Raw genomic sequence first — 24,514 nt, 5'->3', positions numbered from 1 at the left:
AGAGGGGAGAAGGGGATTGGGGAGGGTGGGGGAGCCCAGATGGGTGCCCAGAGGGGAGAAGGGGATTGGGGAGGGTGGGGGAGCCCAGATGGGTGCCTGAAGGGGATTGGGGAGGGTGGGGGAGCCCAGATGGGTGCCCAGAGGGGAGAAGGGGATTGGGGAGGGTGGGGGAGCCCAGATGGGTGCCCGAAGGGGATTGGGGAGGGTGAGGGAGCCCAGATGGGTGCCCGAAGGGGATTGGGGAGGGTGGGGGAGCCCAGATGGGTGCCCAGAGGGGAGAAGGGGATTGGGGAGGGTGGAGAAAGACCCTGGATGGAAGGAGGGAGCGTGAGGGAGGGCAGACCCTAGATGGATGGGAGAGGGAGGGAAGACGGATTGAAGGGGCAAAGAGAAAGGGCAGATGGTGGGTGGAAGGGGGAGAGAGAAAGAGGGCAGACTGGGGCAAATGGTGGACGGTGGAGAGATAGAGGGCAGATGTGGATGGAAGGGAGGGAGAGAGAGAGAGGGCAGATGTTGATGGAAGGAGGAGAGAGATGGCAGACTGGGGCAATGGTGGATGGAAGGGGCAGAAATAGAGGGCAGATGTGGATGGAAGGGAGAGAGAGGGCAGACAGTGGATGGAAGGGGCAGAGAGAGAGGGCAGACAGTGGGTGGAAGGGACATTAGAAAGGGCAGACACTGGATGGCAGAGAGAGAGAGAGAGAGAGAGCGAAGACAGATGCTGGATGGAAGGAAGACAGTGAAAAGAAGATGAGGAAAGCAGAAACCAGAGACAACAAACTGTAAATATATATTTTTATTATTTTGCTTTAGGATGTAGTATTGTAGCTGTGTTAATGTTTATAAATAGAACATGTAAATAAGGTAATCTTTTTATTGGACTAATTTTAATACATTTTGACTTAACTTTCAGAGAACAAAACCCCCTTCCTCAGGTCAGGATAGGATACTGTAACAGCACTATACTGTATTGACCTAAGGAAGGAGATTTTGGCCTCTGGAAGCTAAATGTATTAGAAATAAAACAAATACAGAAAATAAAATACCATTTTCTTGGACTATTTGTTAATTTGTAAAGTGGTGATTGGTATTTGTTAGTTTTTTTCAAATTTACATCTGCTGTCTTTATATTTTGCACAGTACTAGGGGACATTTTCTGTTTCTGTGGTGTTGCATTGTATGCAGAGTCTGGCATCGGGGGTTCAGTTTAATTTTTATCTAAATAGAAAGTTTATGATTACTTATTCTATAGTGGATTAGGGTGTATCTGTGTTTGTGAAAAAGACATGACTTTCAATAGGCATTGACTGTGCAGGATCGACGATCTGTACTATTCTGTCTGGTTTCGTTTACAATAGGTGAATTGATGTTCTAGTCTCACTGTAGTGTTTAAGATGCTTTCCTTTTCCTTGTGTGACTCGTAGAAATGACTGCTTATGGTATGGTAGAATTGCTCTATAGGTCCTGAGTGTTTTGTATTCTTGGTATGCCTAGTACTGGATTTGGGGGGGGGGGGGTGTTAAAAAATGACCGGCCCCGGGTGTCAACTACCCTAGCTACGCCACTGCTCTGCACAACTTCCTGTTCCCACATAGGCGGGATGCTTACAGAGAGAAAGCTTTCGGGGCCAGCAAGAGGTAAAGCTGCACAGATAAAAAGTCAGAGAAGTGCAGCAACAGTGCGCGGGGGGGGGGGGGGGGGGGGAGGTAGTGAGAGATGCCGGAGCGTGAGGAGGGATACGAGATACCACACTGCAGATTCTAGGGTGGGAGGATGCCAGACATACACTGGGGGGCCTGAACCAAGAATGGGGGTCTGGGCCTCCAAGGCCCCCTCCATGGTTACGCCCCTGCCTCCTGCTATCTTTTCCATTTAGAGGGCACTCTTCTCATGTTTAAAACTAACCTAAAGAAACATTTTTTTAAATCTGGCTTTTAGGACATGAAATTGACTATTTTGGATGCAGGTTTTTCTTCATTCATGGCTCTATTCTCCTTATTCTTGGAGACTTTAACATACACGCTGATGACCCATCCGATGCTTACGCTTCTCAGTTCCTCACTCTGACATCCTCCTTCAATCTCCAGCTGAGCTCCACCATCCCTACTCACCAAACTGGTCATTGTCTTGACCTCGTCCTCTCCTCTACCTGCTCACCCTCCAACTTCTGTGCCTCATCTCTTCCTCTCTCAGATCATCACCTGATCACCTTCACACTTCATCACCCTCCTCCTCAGTCCCGACCTACACTAACCACAACTTTCAGGAATCTCCAGGCCGTCGACCCTCCCACCTTATCCTCTAGTATCTCTAATCTCCTCCCCTCCATCATGTCCTCCGAGTCTGTCGACAAGGCTGTCTCCGCTTACAATACCACTCTCTCCTCTGCTCTGGACACCCTTGCACCATCCATCTCCTGTCCCACAAGGCGTACTAATCCCCAGCCCTGGCTGACCCCTTGCATCCGATACCTTCACTCCTGCGCCCAATCTGCTGAACGCTTCTGGAGAAAATCTCACACCCATACCGACTTCATTCATTACAAATTCATGCTATCCGCCTTCCAGTCCTCCCTCTTCCTTGCCAAACAGGACTATTACACCCAATTGACTAATTCCCTCAGCTCCAACCCTCGTCGTCTCTTCGCCACCCTTAACTCCCTCCTCAAAGTGCCCTCCGCTCCCACCCCCTCCTCACTCTCTCCTCAATCACTGGCTACTTCCGCGACAAGGTACAGAAGATAAACCTCGAATTCACTACCAAACCACCTCCTCACCCTTTTAACCCACTCCCTCAACCAACCAACCCAGGCCTCCTTCTCCTTTTTTCCTATTATCACCGAAGAGGAAACCACCCACCTTCATTCCTCCTCGAAATGCACCACCTGTTCCTCTGACCCCATCCCCACCAACTTACTTAATACCATCTTCCCTACTGTCACCCCCTCCATCTGTCATATCCTCAACCTGTCTCTCCACTGCAACTGTCCCTGACACCTTCAAACATGCTGTAGTCACACCACTCCTCAAAAAACCATCACTAGACCCCACCTGTCCCTCCAACTACCGCCCCATCTCCCTTCTACCCTTCCTCTCCAAGATACTTGAACGTGCCCAGCCGCTGCCTTGATTTTCTCTCCTCATGCCATCCTCGATCCACTTCAATCCAGTTTTTGCCCTCTACACTCGACAGAAACGGCACTCACTAAAGCCTGTAATGACCTGTTCCTTGCCAAATCCAAAGGTCACTACTCCATCCTCATCCTCCTTGATCTATCCGCTGTTTTTGACACTGTCAATCATAATTTACCTCTTGCTACACTGTCCTCATTTGGGTTCCAGGGCTCTGTCCTCTCCTGGTTCTCCTCTTATCTCTCCCACCGTACCTTCAGAGTACATTCTCATGGATCTTCCTCCACCCCCATCCCGCTCTCTGTCAGATTTCCTCAGGGATATGTCCTTGGACCCGTTCTTTTTTCAATGTACACCTCTTCCCTGGGCTCCCTGATCTTATCTCATGGTTTCCAATATCATCTCTATGCCGATGACACCCAGCTTTATCTCTCTACACCAGACATCACTGCGGAAACCCAGGCTAAAGTATTGGCCTGCTTATCTGACATTGCTGCCTGGATGTCCAACCGCCACTTGAAACTGAACATGGCCAAGACAGAGCTTATTGTATTTCCACCCAATCCCACTTCTCCTCTCCCTCCACTTTCTATCTCAGTCGATGGCACCCTCATCCTCCCCGTCTCATCTGCCTGCAACCTCGGAATCATCTTCGACTCCTCCCTCTCCTTCTCTGTGCATATCCAGCAGATAGCTAAGACCTGTCGCTTCTTTCTCTATAACATCAGCAAGGGAAGGCGGTTGGGAAGGTCGGGACTGAGTTTTTCCCTACCAGCCCTCCCTTATAACATGAGGGGAGAGTGGTGTGGAGCAGTGTCCTGTTGTAGGGTAGGGGCTATGGGGTGTTTTTATTTTTGATTTCAAGGGGGTAGGGAGGGGCTGTCGCAGCTTGGGAGGCAAAAAGGTGTAAAGGGAATGTTCAGGAGTATAGTGTGATGTGGGGCCCAATGGAGGCCTACGTAAGAGGTGGCTCTCATGTGTGGCACTGCCATGAGTGGGAATGCGGCACGGCGGATCATGTGTGGGGAGTTAATGTAAGTTGACATTGCGGTAATGGGTAGTTAGTTCGACACCGTGTGGGGAGGGTTAGTTGCAATAATTTGTTATGGTGGAATATGTGAAATATTGTAAGTTGTTGTGTAAATAAAGCTGCGGCTTGTCTTTGTCCATTGTTAGTGAACGAAGAGTCAAGAGTTGTTATTTGGTTGTGTTGTGATTGCTGCAGTAAAAAGGCATACACGACTCCTGTTGTTATTAATAAATGTTGTCATGACTTTTCTTTGCTAAACTAGTGCTGACTCGTTACCATTAAGCTATGTTGACCTAATTAATGGTCAGTAATTTTTAAAAATATTTTCTACCATTTTGCCTGGAACCAATGCCAGGCTTTGTGGTTTATAGCTTCCCAGATTTCCTCCCGTTCTGAGGTACAGTGGCTGTTTTGATACTGTAGGTAATAGATGACTAGTAACAGCTTAGCCAATTTCACATTTCGGCACATTTGAACATACAAAGCCAGAGTGGAGGAAAATTCCACATCTCAAGATTAATTCACAACCCTAAAATTCACAACACTGTAATCTTATTTGTAATAAACACAGCACCTTTTTTGTGGTCAGCCTCGGGTTGTTTAAATTTAAAATCTGTCATACAGGCAAAGGAAGATATAGAGCATGTGACAACAGAAAAAAAGAAATGAAGAAAACCATCTTCCAATTTACTGCAGAATATTTTCTTCCATATGCAATCATAAATGTCCCAGGAGGCCTGAAACTGCTGGAGAAAAACAATATTCTAAAAGGTGTTGGTTTTTTGATGGAAGATAAATCAGAATAGATTACTCAAAAAGAAAGTATGTAAGTGGGTCAGCAACTGTGATGACCACCACCTTATAAATAAACACTACATATAAATGTTACTTAATATATTCCTTTTATTCATCATCAGAGAAGAATGTTTACAATGTAGTGTTTTAAGCAGCTTTTACATGGTAGCAGAATAGGAGAAATTGGCAAACACAGGCACAAAAAGATGAGTTTACACATAACCTCTTAAAATAATAACAGAATACATAAGCCATCAAATCTACTGCCAAGATCTTTACTGGCCAGATCCTTTTGTTTCACTTGGTGCCTGCTATAGATGTGTTGTTTGACAGTTATATACCTTTTACAAGAGAGTTGTGTAAATCAGTTTCCAATCCAAGTGAAGAGGCGTCTGAGGTAGAAAGGTAGGGAGGCTATCTGTCAAATTTTTCCAGCCGATATTCAAAGCGATTTAGACAGTTGTTGAATCAGTTAAATCACTTGGTTGGGGCCAGTTGCTAATTTTCAGCAGCATCTGATCGGTTAAGTGCCGCTGAAATTCTTGGTTAGCATCTAACTCAAAGCCAGCTATGTTTGGGGCATTCTGGGGGGCGGAGTCAGCACTTAGCTGCTTAACTGCCGATATTCAGCATAGCTACCGTGTTGCTCTTGCGGTAATTTCATTTTTGGCGCGCGTCCGAAAAATGATTTTTATTTTCTGCTTTCGCGTGCCAAGTGCCATTTGGCACGCGTAGGTTATTACCACCCAGTTAACGTGTGAGACTTTACTGCTAGGTCAATGGCTGGCGGTAAGGTCTCAGACCCAAAATGGCCAATCGGCAATTTTGATTTTGCCGCATGTCCATTTTTGTCAAAAAATGTAAAAAATGTAAAAAAAGGCCTTTTTTACAGGTGCTCTGAAAAATGATTTTGCGTGCCCAAAACCCGCACCTACACAACTGCAGGCCATGTTTCAGCGCACCTTAGTAAAAGGACCCCTTTATCCGCTAACCCATGGCCACTGAACTGCTGAATATCGACTTAAGCAGCTATATGTTAGCCTGTTCAGAAATAACCGGACAGGGCCTGGCTTTGAATATCCGGGAATAACATAATTTAGAGTGCAGTTCTGTTCTTAGCTGTAAAAAAAACATGTAAAAATGCTGGAGAAGCGATTTAATTGACCAGCTGTTGTAGAGTGTGGGAACAAAGCTGTGTGTTTTCATCTAGCACTGTGATGTTCACACCTTCAAATAGAGCAGAAATATTTTTACTTTTAACTTGATTGCTGGGGTTTTAATCACAATAATAGAAATACTCCCCTCTCCAAAGTATTACAGTAAATTAATAAATGAAGAGCCCAAGGACAAAAATGGGGTGCAAGCTAGAGAAATACCATTTCTTTGAGCCATGTGCTTGTGCAGGTGTACTATGGACTACTTTTACCATATATGTGTGTCAGACTGGAACACAATTTCTGCACACAACAAAATTATGTAGTGCATTCGTGCCAACAATATACAGATATTATGCAATGCCTAAGGCAAAACCATAGCATCCACAGTATTTAATTTGACTTTGGATTCCTTTACTAATAAGGAAAGCTGTACTTTTTTTCCCCAAGAAATATTGCAATGCTTTTCATTTAATTGAGCAGGAATCCAGAAAAATTGCCAGTGGTTCTTCAGTTACTATTTCCTCATACCCTTTAAACCCCAGTTAAGTGTCTGTGATGTGCTTCCTGTCAAATCAGGGGGTCATTGAGGAGACAAATAGATGAGACGGAGAAGGAACCCAGGGCTCTTTGACTATTTTTCAGCGCCCCTTTAATTCAATGCTAAGTTTTTTCTTTTACAAAATGGCACTGCTTCAGGAAAAAACCCCAGTGTTTTCCTAATAAAAAGATTTAGGGGGTGTAGTGCTTCAGTGTGCGAAGGAAGAGCGGGACTTGGAGGTGATTGTGTCTGATGACCTTAAAGCTTTCAAACAGGTAGAAAAAGTGACAGCCAAAGCCAGAAGGATGCTTGGGTGCATAAAGAGAGGCATGGCCAGCAGGAAAAAGGATGTGATAGTGCCATTGTAGAGGCCCCATTTGGAGTACTGCATGCAGGTCTGGGGACCGCACCTACAGAAAGATATAAACAGGATGAAGTCGGTCTAGAGGGCGGCTGCAAAATTAGTAAGCGGTCTTCAATGCAAAAATTACAGGGACAGGCTTAGGAACCTCAACGTGTACACTGGAAGAAAGGAGGGAGAGAGGAGACATGATAGAAACATTTAAATATCTCAAGGGCATTTATGTATAGGAAGAGAGCCTTTTTCAAATGAAGGAGAGCTCTGGAATGAGGGGGCATATGACAAAGTTAAGAGGGAATAGGCTTAGGAGTAACCTAAGGAAGTATTATTTCACAGAAAGGGTGGTGGAGGCGTGGAATAGCCTCCCGGTGGAGGTGGTGGAGTCGAGAACTGTTCCAGAATTTAAAAAGGTATGGGATAAGCATGTGGGATCGCTTAGGAACAGGAAGAATTAGGGGTTACAGAGGATGGGCAGACTGGATGGGTCGTATGGCCTTTAGCTGCCATCATGTTTCTATGTTCTATTTGCCATAAGGAAAAAGCACAGTTACTGAACCAGAAATACTGGAATAAAACCTTATAAGGGCTCAACACACATTTTTCACAATCGAGAACAAGATTCTTTAAAATTTCAATGCCACAATATATCATTTAGAAAAGAAATCCTGTCATACAGTTAAAAAGTAGGATCACAAGATTATCAGAGATTTCCATGGGCCACTTGACTGAGTCGTAAGTATTCAGCAGCAAACTCTACTGACGGTAGGGAGAGGAGTACAGGATCTTGGCACTTGAAAGAACCAAGTGCTTTTGTTTTGCATTTGTTTTCCATATACAAACAGCAATACCACCAAAGCAGAAGCAAATGTTCTGACACAGCTTAACTGCCTCACTGATTTTTGCACTGCTGACAAATACTACTTGGCCAACTGTGACAGACACAAAATGGAAAATAATGCTGTGCCTTTCTCCAAGATATCTGTCTAGAACCTCTAGCTCTAACAAGGGCTTTTCATTTTAAGCATTAAGAAAAATATTTAAAAATTTTCATGAGTTTCAATTACATAATCAGATATATACTACTATGCACTTTACAGATATAAAAATGCCAGTTTTTCCTTTCGCATGAGAAACTCCTAAGAAAATTAAAAAGTCATGGGATAAGAGGCAATGTCCTTCTATGGATTAGGAATTGGTTATTGGACAGAAAACAGAGGGTACTGTTAAATGACCATTTTTCTCAATATAGGAGGGTGAATAGTGGAGTGCTGCAGGGATCTGTACTGGGACTGGTGTTATTTAACATAGTTATAAATGATCTAGAAAACAGAATCACGAGTGAGGTGATTAAATTCGCAGATGACACAAAGTTATTCAAAGTTGTAAAAACGCATGCGGATTATGAAAAACTGCAGGAAGACCTTAGGAAACTGGAAGACTGGCCATCCAAAGGGCAAATGAAATTTAATGTGGACAAATGCAAAGTGATGCACATGGGGAAGAATAATCCGAATCACAGTTACTTGATGCTGGGGTACACCTTAGAAGTCAGCACTCAAGGAAAAGATCTAGACATCATTATAGACCTGGGATTGGTAGTATGGAATCTTGCTACAAATTGGGTTTCTATCAGGTACTTGTGACCTGTATTGGCCACTGTTGGAAGCAGGATACTGGACTAGATGGATCATTGGTCTGACCCAGTATGGCTATTCTTATGATCTGTCATTAATTTATCTTCACCTTTTTCTTTACTCCCATCCCAGATATTTGATGGGGTTTTTTTCCTTCATATTTTTAGAATAAAAATTGTGCACATTTATATTTTTTGTTACATTTGTACCCCGCGCTTTCCCACTCATGGCAGGCTCAATGCAGCTTACATATACAGGTACTTATTTGTACCTGGGGCAATGGAGGGTTAAGTGACTTGCCCAGAGTCACAAGGAGCTGCCCGTGCCTGAAGTGGGAATCGAACTCAGTTCCCCAGGACCAGAGTCCACCACCCTAACCACTAGGCCACTCCTTATATGGCCATGCCATCCATTTAAAAAAACTCCTTTCCTGGATGGGTCCAGGGTTTCAGGGGCAGTGCTACACACTTGCATTTCTAGCTCAGGTCTTCTAGTTCCCTGGTCAACTAGGCTAAGGATGTTGTAGTTGCAGAAGTTCACAGCCCCTGAGATGAAGGGAAGGGCCCTTTTAGAAAGGTGTGGGAAAAAGTGTGTCGCGTGCTAAGGCTACTTTCCATTGCAGCAGTAAAATGGCTGACTTCTCAGTTTTTTAAAAATAATGGCCATGCGCTAATGTTGTCATTTAAAAAAATTAGCGCATGACCACTTACCGACACCTATTTTGTAGGCGTTTAGGGTTCATGTACTAATCATGCACTAATCAGTTACTGAATGCCGTGCTTAGTGCTATGATGCCCACTTACTGCCTTCCACATGTCCCCTCTACCATAAAAATGAAAATAGTCTTTAGTATGCAGTTTGCACACGTTAATCTCAGATTTACAGCAGGGCCTCCTACAGTAAACCATTTTAAGTTGCAATAAAAACAGGGTAGCACTTACCATAGCTTAGTAAAAGGACCCCAGAGTTTGTTATTGTGTGTTGCTGACACCTAATGGCTGGATAGGTTTCAGTAGGTACCCAAGTACATGGAAAAGATAAATGAGCAGTCATATCAGGAGCAAATTACCTGGCAGTTTCTTTCTGATCGTTTTGCTCTTCCAGCCCAATCAGAAACTAGGAGTCAACACTTTGTTCCAAAAACGTTTGGTAACTGGCTAGTTCATCTAGCTCCTAACTGTATTAAAAGACCAAAAGAACAGAAGAAACCTGTCAGGTCAAAAAAACAAACAAACAAAAAACCTCTCTTGAGATTGCTCCTCAGCCACTCATACTTATTTACATTGTGGTTTGGAAAATGCCAGATTTCTGACAATATTTAGTGTACTCGCAGCCCAGATTAATAATTTGTTCCATATTGGTGGAAGAGACCCAGTGCTTTCAAGGACTGTATCACTTATTTCTCTGCATGAATTGAATAAAATTGATTTAAAACAAGGAACGCTTATATTTTATATGCTCAAAATATTGATGGAATTTATCAAAAATGAGTACGGAACTGCTAGTTTAAAATGAAAATATGCCAAACACTCCCTCACGATGTTTTATCTCTGGATAAGATTAAAAAAACTATAGCATGTATAAGGACATCTTTATACATGTGAGTGTATGCATTTGCACACACGTCCACAAATACATATAATTTATTTTGTGCTTTCAGCTATGAACTGCTGGAGAAAAGTCATTTAAAAGATTTAAAAAAAAAATCTCCTTTCTGGATTCCTAGCTCAAATGATTTTAAAATAACCCTCCATATAGTGATAGAGATCATTACTTCTACAACCCCCTCCCCCTCCCCAGTATAAATGCTGATCTTAGTAAACAGGTTTTAAGTGTTTAATAATAATGCATGAAATATTAAAAGATGCTAAGAGGAAAGGCACTTTGCATACAGCTACAATCAACAGCTCACTTCTTAAACAGCAGCTGTGGTGAGTTATGCGATCTGCCTTATTTTGCTAATGTTGGAAGCAATTCAAGGATCGTCAAAAAAAAATCGATGTGGTCAGATGGCTGACATAAATATAAATAACCTATGCAGAGTGGCAGATGCGCCAGAAGACGAATGGAGCTATTTCATACTGGAAATGCAAAAAAGCCAAAAGGAATGTATAAATGTAACATCTTGCTTCAAACTTCACTCAGTGTTCTTCAACATTATTTTAAAAAATGTTTACAAAGTCCCCTCCCTCTCCTCATCCAATACTGTATATATTTGTACAAATCAAAGACAAATGTAGAACCATTTCCAAATACTCCATCATTAATTTACAGTTGCATAGAAAGAGAAGAAAAACAAGAGAACAGGGTATACAAAAACACATTTTCATCTTTGGATGTTCAGTGTTTTTCTCCTTCAGTAGAACACGCCGAGCTCGGAGTATGCGCCAAAGTTCTGTGCAGCCTTCTGGTTAAGCAAAGCTGTGACTGGCATTTGTAGAACAGGGGGTTGTAAGTCACGAAGTGCTGGCTGCTTTTTCCTAGGATCCTTCACATCGCCTGCAAGGATCAGAAACAGCTGCGTCACTATAGATCTAACTCTGCCAAATATTGCAGCTTCTCAACGTGGCCTCCATAGAGTATGTTAACCATGTTGAATTCTAGTAATGTAAACACAAAATGATGAAAACTGTCATTATTATTGGCTGTAGTTGCCAACAAAAAGTTCTAAGCTGCATGTTGGTTTAATTGGAAGAACCCCACAATGCTTCTTTACCCCCTTTTATTCTCCACAGTTCTGTCAGGTAAACTAACCAGGTAATAACAGATGATGGGAGCATGCACCTCATTTTTTAACCTGTGAACCTCAGGTTTCACACAGATACTGCACACAGGTGCCATACCTGAAAATATCCACTGAATAATAAGGCAAAAATAAGTACTAATTAAACTAGATTCTTATCTTACATTGATTAGAGATTCCAGCTATCCAGTCCAAATTCGATTTCCTTTATATATGAAAAAAGAACCGGTGAAGAGTTTGATGTTGTCTAAATCGCTTCAATCTTGAAAGGATAGCAATTAACATCACTGAGGTTCTTGGGTAATGTCTGCACATGATTTTGAAATATATATGATCTAATACAAAGCTGTGTATGCTGTGAGCCAAATGTTTTGAAAAAGAATTATTAAAGGAAATCGAATTTGGACTGGATAGCTGGAATCTCTAATCGATACCTGAAAATATATCACTATTCTGAAACCTGTCCCAGGGAACTGCCTAGCCAACTGGGTTTTCAGGATATTCACAACATACAGTGATGTGAAAGTTTTGGCACCCCTCCTGATTTTCCCTATTAATGCATATATGTCACAAAGAATGGTTTCTGATTTTTTAAAAAAATGTAATATTAGACAAAGGGAAGCTGAGTGAACATATAATGCAGTCTTTAAATTATTACATAATTTATTTAAGGAACAAAGTTATCCAACACCGATTATCACCCATGGCTACTCCCATCCTGTTTCGGTTAAAAGAAACCAAAAGCTGGGTGGACTGTCTATGGGGCTTTAGTCCGCTCCAAACGGAAGGCTAAGGTTCGCTTGCAGTCCAAAGTATTCAGTGTGCTTTTGAATAAGGTTTTGGGAAAAATGTTGGCAGAACAATTGACTGCTTAAGACAGAAATCTGACACCATGTTTGGAAGGAATTTAGGGTGCTTGTGAAGTACTCTGTTGTGATGAAACAGTGTAAGGTGGATAAGCTACTAGGGCCTGAAGCTCACTGATGTGACCACCATCAAAAATACAACTTTCCAGGTCAGATACTTCAAATGACAGGAATCCAATGGCTCAAATGGAGCTTTCATCAGCTGAGTGAGAACAACGTTGAGATCCCATGACACAGTAGGAGGTTTGACCGGGCGCATTTTCAACAGCAAACCTCTCTTGAACCGAACAACTAGAGCCGTACAGAGATGGGCCTTACCTCCTCCATGGAGATGGCAAGCACTAATTGAACCTTTACAGAGTTGGTTTTCAAACCAGACTCAGAGAGGTGAGTTTTGAAGCAGTTTTGTGTAAGGCAAGTAAGAGGATCTAGGGCTTTGCCCTCACACCAGATGGAAAACCTCCTCCATTTAAAAGAAAAACATCCCTTAGTGTAATCTTTTTTGGAAGCAAGCAAGATTCTGGAGACACCCTCAGGCAGATTTAAGGACTGAATTTTTTCTTTTGCTGTCAACATCTAGGCCATGAGGGCCACAGACTGGAGGTTGGCATACAGAACGCACCCCTCGTTCTGCGTGATGAGGGTTGGAAACACTCCAGTCTTCAGAGTGAACCAGATCTGTTTCAGCCAGAATTAAGTGATTATAATCATCGTTCCCCGATCTTGCTTGAGTTTCAGAGAAGTTTTCTCTATGAGAGGTATGAGAGGATACACATACAGAAGATCCCTCCCCAAATGGAGGAGAAATGCATCTCACACTAGTCTGTTGTGTGATCTGAGTCTGGAACAAAACTGGGGGACTTTGTTGTTGTGATGAATGACAAAAGAATCCACTGAGATGTGCCCCACTCTTGGACGATCTTGCACTGTATCGAGGAGGGTTCCTATGAATTCCAATTTCTGTACAGGTTGCAGGTGGGTCTTGGGGTTGTTTATAACGAACTCTAGTAGCTCTAGCTCCCGAACAGTTATCTGCATGGACACTTGTGTCCCTTCCTGCAACATGATCTTTTTTTTTTTTTTTACATTATTATATATTTTATTAAAGATTTCTCAAATACAAAATAACCAACATTCGGTTGCTCAGTTACATATTTCTTCTACATCAAGCTTATTCAACTCCAACTTTAACCTTCCCTCCCTACCCGGTGGTGTGTTTGGCTGCTCTTTATACTGTTCATAAAGTGTCCATATTTTGTTGAAAACCAGCATGGACCCTCTTCGCATAGCTGTTAACTTTGACATTTGATAAAGGTGCTCAACTTTCCCAGTTGCTACTTGTAGTGTTGGTGGTTGCACCTGCTTCCAGGCACGAGCCAGTCCAAGTCTTGCCGCCACAAAATATTGAGTCGCCAGTCTATGTTGCCAGCCGGGTACCGCAGCTGGTTTAAAATGTAGTAGGCAATGTTCTGCCTTCCATGGGTATTTTCTTTGTAGAACTTTATGAACCAGCTGCAATACCTCTTTCCAGTACTCTTCTATTTTTCCACATGACCACCAGATGTGGAAGAATGTGCCTCTGTGGCCACACTCCCGCCATCACTGTCCTGATGTTTCCGGGAACATCTTTTGTAGTCGGTCTGGTGTGTAATACCACCCATAAAACATCTTAAAACCATTTTCATTCACCGTTTGTGCTATGGATGGCTTAAGTAAATATTTATAATTACCCTTCCAAACTATTGCGGGATAAGTAGTCTGTAATATCTCTTCCCATCTCTTTTGATATACTACCTGAGGATCAGTCAGTCCCAGCAAAGCCAAGTATATACGGGTTATCCCTCCTTTGCCTCCTCCTCTAGTGATCGCTAGTTCTAGATCTGTTTCAGCTAGGTCTAATTCATCCTGCGCTTTCTTCTTAAGGAAGCTGCGCAGGTTGCAATAATAGGTAAGATCTCTCTCTATCAGGCCATATTCCTCCTGGAGGTCTGCAAAGCACATCATTTCTCCATCTTTCCATGTTTGCCCTAATGTTCGCAACCCTGCTTGGGCCGATTTGTCAAATATCTTCTCTGATCTCCCCAATGAAAACCCTTTTGCCCAATGTATTGTTGTTTGCCGATAATACACCCTTTCCGGGAATAGACACCTCCTCAATTGGTACCAAGTCCACAGAGGATGCCTCAATCCAATGGGCATTGTTTTAATTATGGGCACCAGTTCCTCTTTCGGTATCCACAAGATATCTTCTATTTCTCGCCTGCCCAACCATGCTCTTTCCCAGTGAAGCCATTTCTTAGATGCCCCAGGTGACCACTCTGCCAAGACCCGAATCTGGGCCGCTTGATAATATAGGTAGAAGTTAGGGACTCCCATACCTCCTCTCTCCCATGTTTGAAACATCATAGATCGCCTTACTCGTGGTGGGCGTTTCCTCCAGATATATGCAAACATTTTGCGATTAAGCTTTGTAAAGAAGCTTGTGGGAATTGGGATCGGAATTGCCATAAATAAGTATAGCAATTTCGGAAGCAGCATCATTTTGATAGCGTGTATGCGCCCTTGCCAAGATATGTTAAGTCCTTCCCATCTGTCTAGCTCCTGAAAAAGTTCTTCTGCTTTCTGGGGGAAGTTAGCTGCACATAGCCCCTCTAGCTGTGGGGTTATCTGTATGCCCAAATATTTAATAGCCTTCTTCGCCCATACAAAGGGAAACTCAGTCCTAAGGGCCGCTAATTCTTTGGAGGGCACTGTGAGATTCAGAAAGGTGGACTTTTCCAAGTTTGGTTTAAACCCTGATAGTTTCCCATATTGCGTGAGATGTTCTATTACCCTTTTTATAGATGTTTCTGGCTTCGCAATTGTGAGTAATATATCATCGGCAAACAGCATAAGTTTATGTTCTCTCCACCCTCTCACCACTCCTTTCACCGCCCCATCTTTCCTAAGCATGCAGGCTAGCGGTTCCAGGGACAGAGCGAAAAGCAGTGGAGATACGGCACATCCCTGTCTGGTCCCACGTTGAAGCTTAAATGTTCTTGTATAAGACCCATTAATTTTTAATGTTGCTAGTGGACCTTGATATAGTAGCTGTAACCATCTCAGAAACTTCCCCTCTATCCCCACCCACTGCAGTACTTGGAACAGAAACGACCAGTCCACTCGATCAAATGCTTTTTCTGCATCAATCGAAAGCAATACTGCTGAGGTCTGGTCGTCTCTCACCTGCTGGATAACATGCATCAGGCATCTGGTATTGTCAAATGTCTGTCGCCCCGCTATAAAACCCACCTGATCCTCATGTACTACACCTGGTATCTGCTTTTGCAGTCTGCAGGCCAATATTTTTGTGAATATCTTGTAATCTACATTCAAAAGCGAGATTGGCCTGTAGGAGCTACATAGCTGCGGATTTTTCCCTGGTTTTAATAATAGGGTTATTGCTGCTAATTTCCAGGTATAGGGTAGTTCCTGAGACTCAGATAGATCATTAAACACTTTCAATAGGACTGGGGCCAAATGCTTACTATACAACTTGTAGAACCTAGTGGGAAATCCATCTGGACCTGGGGCCTTACCACTTGCCATATCCGTTATTGCCCACATTATCTCCTCTAGTGAGATGGGGGCTGACATCTGCTCGGATCATCCTCTCTCCACCCGCGGAAGATCCGCCTCTTGTAAGTATTGCTCTATTTCAGCTGCCTCTGGGACTTGTTCTGGTTCATATAAATTTGTATAATAATCCAAAAATGCCTCTTGAACCTGTTCCATCTGTGTGACAAAATTCCCAGCTGCTGTTTGGATGCCCCCTATATGATTACGTTGCGCTAGCTTTTTCAATTTACAAGCTAGCAGTCTACCCGCCTTGTTCCCAAATTCAAAGTATTCTTGTTGTGTCATTTGTAGTTTGGCGGCCAATTCTGCCAGCTGCAACTCATTAAGTTTATTTCTCAGCTCGTTTAATTTTATCTGTCCACTGGTGACTTTGGGGTTCTTTTTATGTGCTTGTTCTAATTTCAATAGTTCTACCCTAATACACTCTTCTTGTTCAACTCGTGTTTTGGTTATATGTGCTCCCAGTGCTATTAATTGTCCTCTAAGGACCGCTTTAAGACCTTCCCATAAATATTCTGGGCGGACCTCCCCCACATCATTAAATTTAAGATATTCCTCAATATATTTTTCTATCACTGGGATATTTTTAGTATCCATTAGGATTGCCTCATTTAACCTCCAGTATCGCATGCCCACCTGCCGGAATCCTATATGTAGTTCTATTACCACTGGAGCATGATCCGACCAGGTGCGTGGTTCTATATTAATCTCACGTATGGTATTAGCCACTGCCACATCTCCCATCCATCCATCTATTCTAGAATAGGACCTGTATTTAGCGGAGTAGTATGTATAGTCTCTTTCCTGTCCATGTTTTGCCCTCCATAAATCTGTCAGTCCCATCTGGCCAAGAACCCTTCAGTCCTTTCCTATCTAGTTTAGCATATACAGCTTGGCCTGTGGAGTTATCTAACGGGGGGTGAATCGTGACTTTAAAGTCTCCCCCCAAGAGGAGTCGACCTTGTTGGTGTTTTTGCAATTGTTGTTCCACTTTTTCTATAAACTGTCTCTGCCCGGAGTTCGGGGCATACAGATTAACAATTGTGTACTGAACATTATATAATGAGATTAATACCAGCAAGAATCTACCTTCTTTATCAGTTACTGTATGTTGAACCTGCCAGGGAAGTGAATCCGACAGCGCTATTAATACTCCTCTCTGTTTAGAATTATCTATACATGATGAGAATAATATTGTAGGGTATCACCTATGACCCACCAGCTTCTCGTGACACTTTTTCAGGTGTGTCTCCTGCAAAAGCACTATGGCCGCTCGCAAGCGTATCATTTCTTTGAATGCTAACTGGCGCTTCATAGGCGAGTTAAGGCCCCTCACATTGAATGTTACACACTTAAACACTTTATCACCCGATGCCATTCAATCAGTCTATTACACATCCACCACCGTTCCCCCTTGTCCCAATCCCCCCACCCCCTCCCTCTTTCCCCAATAACCTGGAATAGCATGCCCCCTTCTTCTTTGAGGGCATGCTAAGAAAAAGTGTGGACTTCCGTTCCCGCCTTCGGTACCAGCCCATTTAGGCGCTCTGGCCCTTAGCAGCTTGCAAGCACAGTTCTAACTGTCTCAGTTCTTAAATTTGGCAAGTCTTTATGTGCAGAAATTTAATTCCAAAGTGCGGTGTTCCTTCATGTGCCTTTCCCTGCCGCGAGCCATTGATCTGATGCTTGTCTTCTCAGCTGTCCTCGCCCCTGCGATACTCTCTGCCATTTCTGCTTGTTCTTTTTCAGGGATCCACTGGATTGACGCGCTGTGGTCGCTGGTGTCTCCTTGTCCTGCCCCAAAAACTCTTGGGCCTCCTCAAGCGTGACTACCCGGCGCTGCTTGCCCTCTTTATAAAACACTAGGGCAAAAGGATGTTGACACTTATATTTGATTCCCTCATCTCGGAGCTTTTCCGTTAATGGGCGCAGTGCTCCTCGCCTTTTCAATGTGGTAGCCGCTAGGTCTTGAAATAATTCAATGGGATATGTCTCCCATATTATAGGACTAGCTGCCCTTGCTTGGTGCATGACTTCCTCTTTAACTTTGAACTCTGTAAAGCAAGCCACAATGTCTTTAGGCACATTAGCCTTTCTCGGACCAAGTGCCCTGTGCGCTCGCTCTAGTTTGATTGTTTCTGGTGCCACTGTGCGCTCCGGGGTAGAGAGCAGATGAGCCGCTATATCCTGCACTACCTTTTCGCAGTTGATAAATTCCGGTAGCTCCGGCAGGCCTCGCACTCGGATATTAGATCGCCGGCTTCTATTTTCAAGGTCTTCCACCTTGTCAGTGAGGAATCTCATGTTTGCTTGTTGCTCCACCATTTGCTGCTCTATCCCCGTTAACGTTTCTGCATGCTCCTCAAGGCCCACTTCAGTCTCATTAACTCGGTTCCCCAGTTCTTTGATCTCTTCTCTTAAGTCTGCGCTTAATTGCGCCGTATCTCTTTAATGTCCTTTTTAATGTCCAACAACCATGTACTCAGCTGTTCCCATTTATCTGGTGGCAACTCGTTTTCCTGTGTTTCTTCGTGCGTGCCCTGAGCGCTTGTAGGCCGCGGGCTTAGGGAGGCCCCTTGACTAGGCTGATCTCCTGCCTGCTTGTCCGCCACGTGGTCGCGTTCCCGATATGCGAAGGCAGTTAAATCCGCCGTCTTGGGTTTCGGGTTTGCCATCTTCGGGAGTGCATGCCTTTCGCTGGCTGTTCTTACTTCTCGCCTTTCGTTTCGGGCTCCAATTGCTTTACTTATTAGCTAGTATTTGGGCTGGTATTCGGGAGCTTCGCGTTCAGACCACCATTGCGGATCGTGACGTCACCGGAAGTCCCTGCAACATGATCTTGACCAACTAATCGTCCATGAAGGAAAATACATAGACTCTCAGTTTGCACAGCAACACTAAGACTACTGCTAGGGACTTGGTACAGACTCTGGAAGCTGACGCGAGGACAGAAAGCAGAACGAGGTACTGGCAGTGGTGTTTCTGTACTCGAAACCTGAGATACTTCCTGTGACTGGGAGGCATCGTAATGTGGGTATAGGCATCCTTTGTCCAGAAAGCAGAGTCAATCTTGTTCATGAATTGGGGAGAAGGGTGCCAGGGGAAATCATCCTAAACTTTTCTTTGACCAGGAATTTGTCCAGGGCCCTTAGGTCTAGGATGGGGTGATATTCTCCCCCCCCCCCCCCCATGCTCTCCTTGAGTCAATCAAAAACTGATCCCCTGTTTTGACTGGGGAGCTGGTTGGGACTTTTGAGCCCTAGGCTGATGTGGATGGAACCATTGGGGCTGAGAATGCTGAGATGAGAAGGAAGGTGGTGGAAACCTGAGCCTTTGAGAGTAATAGGGTCTGCGTCTGTCGAGGAGGATGCAAGCTGGAGGCTGCCGAGAGGGCCTGAATGGTGTCAGTATAGTTCTTAATGAGGTCAGCAACCTCCTCTACTTTGTATCCAAAATGGTTGTCTCCTCAGCAGGGAACGTCCGCCAACCTCTCTTGAACCAGTGGTTCCAGGTCAGAAGCACATAGCCATGAGAGTCTATGCATTCCGACACATGGCAGAAAGTCTGGACGTAATGTCAAAAGTACCAGAGGTGCCCCCGGCCAGATATGTCCTGCACTCCAACTGCTTTTTGGCCAACTGGTGAAGATCTGTGGCCTGCTCCTAAGGGAGAGAGTCCATGAGACTAAGCACACTGCAAGCCAGGTACTTCAATTAGATGCTGGTATAGAGCTTGTCTAGATGTGGGCAATAAGCATTGAGGCCTGATAAAGCTTTCTCCCAAATGAGTTCAAGCCTCTCTACCTGGGGGCGCCAAGGCATGAGTCCTGGAGTTTTTGGCCTGCTTGAGAACAGATCTGACTACCAGAGAGTGGCATGGCAATTGCGTCCTTTTAAATTTGAGAGCCTTTTGGATACGATACTGTGTATCCACCTACTTTAGTATAACCTGAACTGAGAGGGGAGATTCCCAGTTCCTCAGCAGTACATCCTTCAGGATAGGGTGTAACAGAACCATGACCCCCCTCCCTGTTTCCAACTTAAATGGGATAGCCAAAGCCATCTCCTTTGCAAAACCAGCGAAAGAGAGACTCTCAGGTGGAAAATTAAGCCTCTCCTGTGGTGGGGAGGGGTCAGAAAGGATACCATAAGACTCCTTCTCCAAGACGTAATGTGGATCCTCATCTAACTCCCATGAACAGTCCAGTTCAGACTCCTCTAGGTACTCAGTAAGGAATTAGTATGTCTGTGCCTGCCTCAGCTCAGTGGTACTATTCCCACGCTCTGGAGGGCGCTGAGGTACAGCCCTACACTCTGACTCTAGGGAAGCTTCCTCTCCCTTTGTTGAGGGCAGTGCTGCATGGGCTGGCATCAACACCCGTTGAGGTGCTGGCATCAAAGACTGCTCCACAGGCAGAGCCTGGGCCTCAGGAAGGAGCCATCAAGGTTGATGATGCTTCTGGTGCTGATGTTGATGGACTGGCCTTCGAGAAGCCAAAACGTTTCTCTTGCTGGACCACTTTCTGTGTCCTCAACCACACTTTTAAACAGAGAGAACAAGAATCAACCTAGTGGTTTGGCCCTAGGCACCCAAAACACCAACTGTGCTGGTCCATGATAGATATCACCTGATTACATTGGGTGCACCTTTTGAAGCCACTGGGGTTCTTCTTAGACATCGAGAAAAGAATAGTGGCCAAATTAAACTCTATTTTAAAGGTCACAAAAAGGGGCTAGACCTAATTTGAGGCCGGTGCTCAGGCCTAAGTCAGCCTAAAGAGCCACAAAATAAATAAATAACAAACTTGAAAGGCCGAAAAATTAAGAAAATAGTAAGGAAAGCAAACCTAAAAAAACCCAGCTAAATTCACACAGGAAGGTACTCGAAATTGAAGGGAGACCGCAAAGACACATTCTCCCAGGTCTGCAGAAGAGACTGAGGTAACCTGTGCTTGTGCATCAGGTAGGAAGGCACCTACACATGCATAGTGGGATGCTGCCAAAACTTTCTATAGCTATGCACGCTAGGCAGCATCTGCATCAGGCTCCGTCGGATGATGTCATCCCATATGTAAGAATACAATGGGCCTGCTTGTCCTGGGAGAATACATAATGAAGGAGCTTGCTCAATACTGGGGGGTGCTCAGAACTCACTGGATCCACAGAGCTGGCTATGATGTGGCTGTTTTCCTGTGACCAAGGTGCGGTATTCTGTTTGTATGTAGTTTGTGTAGAGATCTATAGCAGTCCCACTTGTTCTGTTCTACCAGTAATAGGTGTTTTTGGTGTTGTAGGGCCCAGTGTAATATTCACAGTGCTGCCTTGTTGTTTGAATCATAGTAATTAGTGCCACTGTTGTATGTTGTTTGCTACATGTATACTGAGTTGGGAATTTTTTCAGATTTTGAATTTCACAGTGTGCTTTGTAGCAACAGGTTTATGCTGCTATTGCTCAGGTAACATAAGAATCAGAATATTTTTTGTATGGTGACTTCCAAGGAGAAATATCCTACCTGTTGTTGGGGAGAGGTTGGATTTCTGTGGATGCAGAGCACGCTTACATTTGACTCAGAAGAATTGCTATACTGAGTCAGACCAAAAGTCCTTAAAACAAATATTTATAGTATTAACAATGAGCTCCTTTTACAAAACGGTGCTACTGATTAGCGTGAACTGAACGTGAAGAAGCCCACGGTAAGTGAATGGGGTTCTTCGCATTCAGCACACTGCTAGTCGGTAGCGTTGCTTTGTAAAAGGAGCCCAATATTTCTTATTGCTTTCACCTTTTACACATGTATTATCAGTGCTTTTTTTGTGCCGGTACGGCATACCGGCCCCTCTTTTCAGAGGGCCAACTCACCTGCCCGCCTTCAGCTCTCCATACCAGTATAGGAGAAAAAAATAACTTGTGATTTATTTTCATTATAAATAATTTCTGTAAACAGTTACAGCTCCAGTATACCCAGTGAAAAATAAGACAACAGATGTAAATTCTCAAACTTTCCGTTCGTGCCCCCTGCGTTGAAATCTTCTATTTACCCGAAGTTGGAGCGGCGAACCAGCAGTGAAAGCAGCAGGCAGGCTCGCCTCCTCATCGCTTCCCTTCCCTCTCAGCGTCCCGCCCTCGCGGAAAGGAAATTACATCAGAGGAAGGTGGGATGCTGAGAGGGAAGGGAAGTGATGAGGGTGCAAGCCTGCCTGCTGCTTTCACTGCTGGTTCGCCGCTCCAACTTCGGGTAAATAGAAGATTTCAACGCAAGGGGCACGAATGGAGAGTTGGGGAGCTGAGGGCGGGCAGGTGGGGCTGGGGTTGGAACGATCTCGGGGAGTAGGTGGAGGCTGGGGCGAGTCACTGGACATGGACGGGAGGGGGAGGATAGGGGGCAAAGGAGAATTGCTGGACATGGAGGGGAGAGAGGAGAATCGCTGGACAAGAATGGGAGGAAAGAATAGGGGAAAAGGAGAAGCGCAGGACATGGATGGGAGGGGAGGCCAGAGGAGAATCGATGGACATGGATGAGAGGGGAGGGAAGGGGAGAGAGGAGAATCACTGGACATGGATGGGAGGGAGGAAGGGAAGGATAGGGGCAAAGGAGAATCACTGGACATGGATGGGAGGGGAGGGCAGGGGGGAGAGAGGAGAGTTGCTGGACATGGATGGATGGCGGGAAGGGCAGGAACTGAACATGGATGGAGGAGAGGGAAGACAGGAAGGAGATGCACATGAATGGAGAAGAGGAGAGAGAGGAGAAATGCTGGACATGAATGGAGGAGAGGGAAGAGAGAGGAAGGAGATGCACACGGATGGAGGAGAGGGGAGAGAGTTTAAATGTTAGACATGGATGGAGGGGAGGGAAGAGAGAGGAAGTGAGATGATCATGGATGGAGGAGAGGTAACAGAAAGGAAGTGAAATGAACATGGATGGAGGGGAGGAGAGAGGAGAAATGCTATACATGGATGGATGAGATGGGAAAAGAGAGAAAGGAGATGCATATGGATGGAGGGGAGGGAAGAATAGGAAGGAGATGCATACTGACAGAGATGAGGGAAAGGGAAAAGAGAAAAACTGCACATGGATGGAGAAAATAGGCAAAAACTGGATCCACTCTATACCTCTTCCAGTCAGGTCTGTGGAGGACCCAGCTTTTACCTATGGATGTAGGGCAAGAAATGAAGAAGCAAGGAAGAAAGTAAAGAAATAAATGGAAAGGAAGCCCTGGAAACTGAGTTAAGGGAACAGATAGAGAGCAGCAGAATCAGAGACTGGAACCAACACGATCAGAAAAACAAAGTCACCAGACAACAAAGGTAGAAAAATCATTTTATTTTCATTTTAGTGTTTGGAATATGTCCAATTTGAGAATTTACATCTGCTGTCTTATTTTTCACTGGGTATACTGGAGCTGTAACTGTTAACAGAAATTATTTATAATGAAAATAAATCACAAGTTATTTTTTTCTCCTATACTGGTACAGTATTTTCAGTGATACCTGTTCATATGTGCCATGGCTGGTATAAGGGGTATGGCTACCATATGGGCAGAGCCATAGATGGTTACCCCACCCATAATGAGTACCGGTAGATTTTTTCCCTACCAAAAAAGCACTGTGTATTATCATTAAATCAGTTAATGTTAAATTTCACAATTTCTGCCCTGGATTATGCATTTACTTTAAATGTCTACGTGTTTGCAGAGATAGAGTAGTTACATTTATAAATGAAAGAAAATTTTATAATACTGTGCAGTATTCCTTCGTTCTCACCCAGCTATTCCTTCACGCCACTAGACTGCCAAATATTTCTGGCAAAAACACTGTGGTATCAAATGTGTAAAGGTTGAGAAAGCACTGATTAGTCCAAGATTTTCTTCATAATGTTGCAAAATTGTACTACTGTTGGTGATTTAATTAAATATATGAGTTTTCCAGTATACGTACACAGCAGCTTCCTTTCTATCCACAAAAGAAGTACTGTTTCTGTAGGAGTAAGTTCACTTCTGGTCCTGACCCCACCCCATCCAGTACTGGCCCTGGCCTGCCCCCAGCAGTGTTGCCAGGTGGGCGGTTTTACCGCCCAATTGGGCGGTTTTCCGCGACCCGCCGCGGGAAATTTTTGCCCGCGGCGGGTTGCGGTTTTTTGGGCGGCTTTTTGGGTTTCTGTGCGGTTTTTCGGGCGGCTTTTTGCCTTTTTCGGCCGCGGGGGGGGCGGGGTTAGTGACGTTTTTTGGGCGGGGTTAGTGACGTTTTGGGCGGGCCGATGACGTGGGAGGCGGGGCCGATGACGTAGGAGGCGGGGCCGATGACGTGGGAGGCGGGGCCGATGACGGGGAGGCGGGGCTGATGACGGGGAGGCGGGGCCGATGACGGGGGAGGCAGGGCCGGTGACGTGGGAGGCGGGGCTGGTGACGGCGGGGGCAGGGCCGGTGACGGCGGGGGCGGGGGTGATGACGCGGGGGTGGGGGTGTCAGGGGCGGGGTTTGTGTTTGGGCGGGTTTTGGGCTGGTTTTTGGGCTGGATTGGGCTAGAAAAAAATTTTCCACCTGGCAACCCTGGCCCCCAGTTCCACTTCCTTTTTGTCTACAAAGCAAGCCATGGCTACAGTGCAGCACTGTACACATTAAATCAGGCTGCCATGTTGAGT

General features: G+C 44.6%; 1 protein-coding gene across 7 annotated transcripts in view; it reads right to left on the bottom strand.

The window, feature by feature from the left end:
• Positions 1–11,060: 11,060 nt before the first annotated feature.
• Positions 11,061–24,514, bottom strand: part of LOC115465822 (utrophin-like) — a 1,296,369-nt gene continuing 1,282,915 nt past the window's right edge. For all 7 annotated transcript variants that reach the window (XM_030196568.1, XM_030196575.1, XM_030196573.1 and 4 more), the window contains one exon: positions 11,061–11,145. In XM_030196568.1, the coding sequence (XP_030052428.1) occupies positions 11,137–11,145 (9 nt within the window). In that variant the 3' untranslated portion in view covers positions 11,061–11,136. The remainder of the gene's footprint in view (positions 11,146–24,514) is intronic.

The sequence above is a fragment of the Microcaecilia unicolor genome, chromosome 3 (genome assembly GCF_901765095.1).
Source record: "Microcaecilia unicolor chromosome 3, aMicUni1.1, whole genome shotgun sequence".
NCBI classification, from domain to species: Eukaryota; Metazoa; Chordata; class Amphibia; order Gymnophiona; family Siphonopidae; genus Microcaecilia; species Microcaecilia unicolor.
The sequence above is the reverse complement of the archived record's forward strand: the minus strand, read 5'-3'. Positions and strand labels throughout refer to the sequence as shown.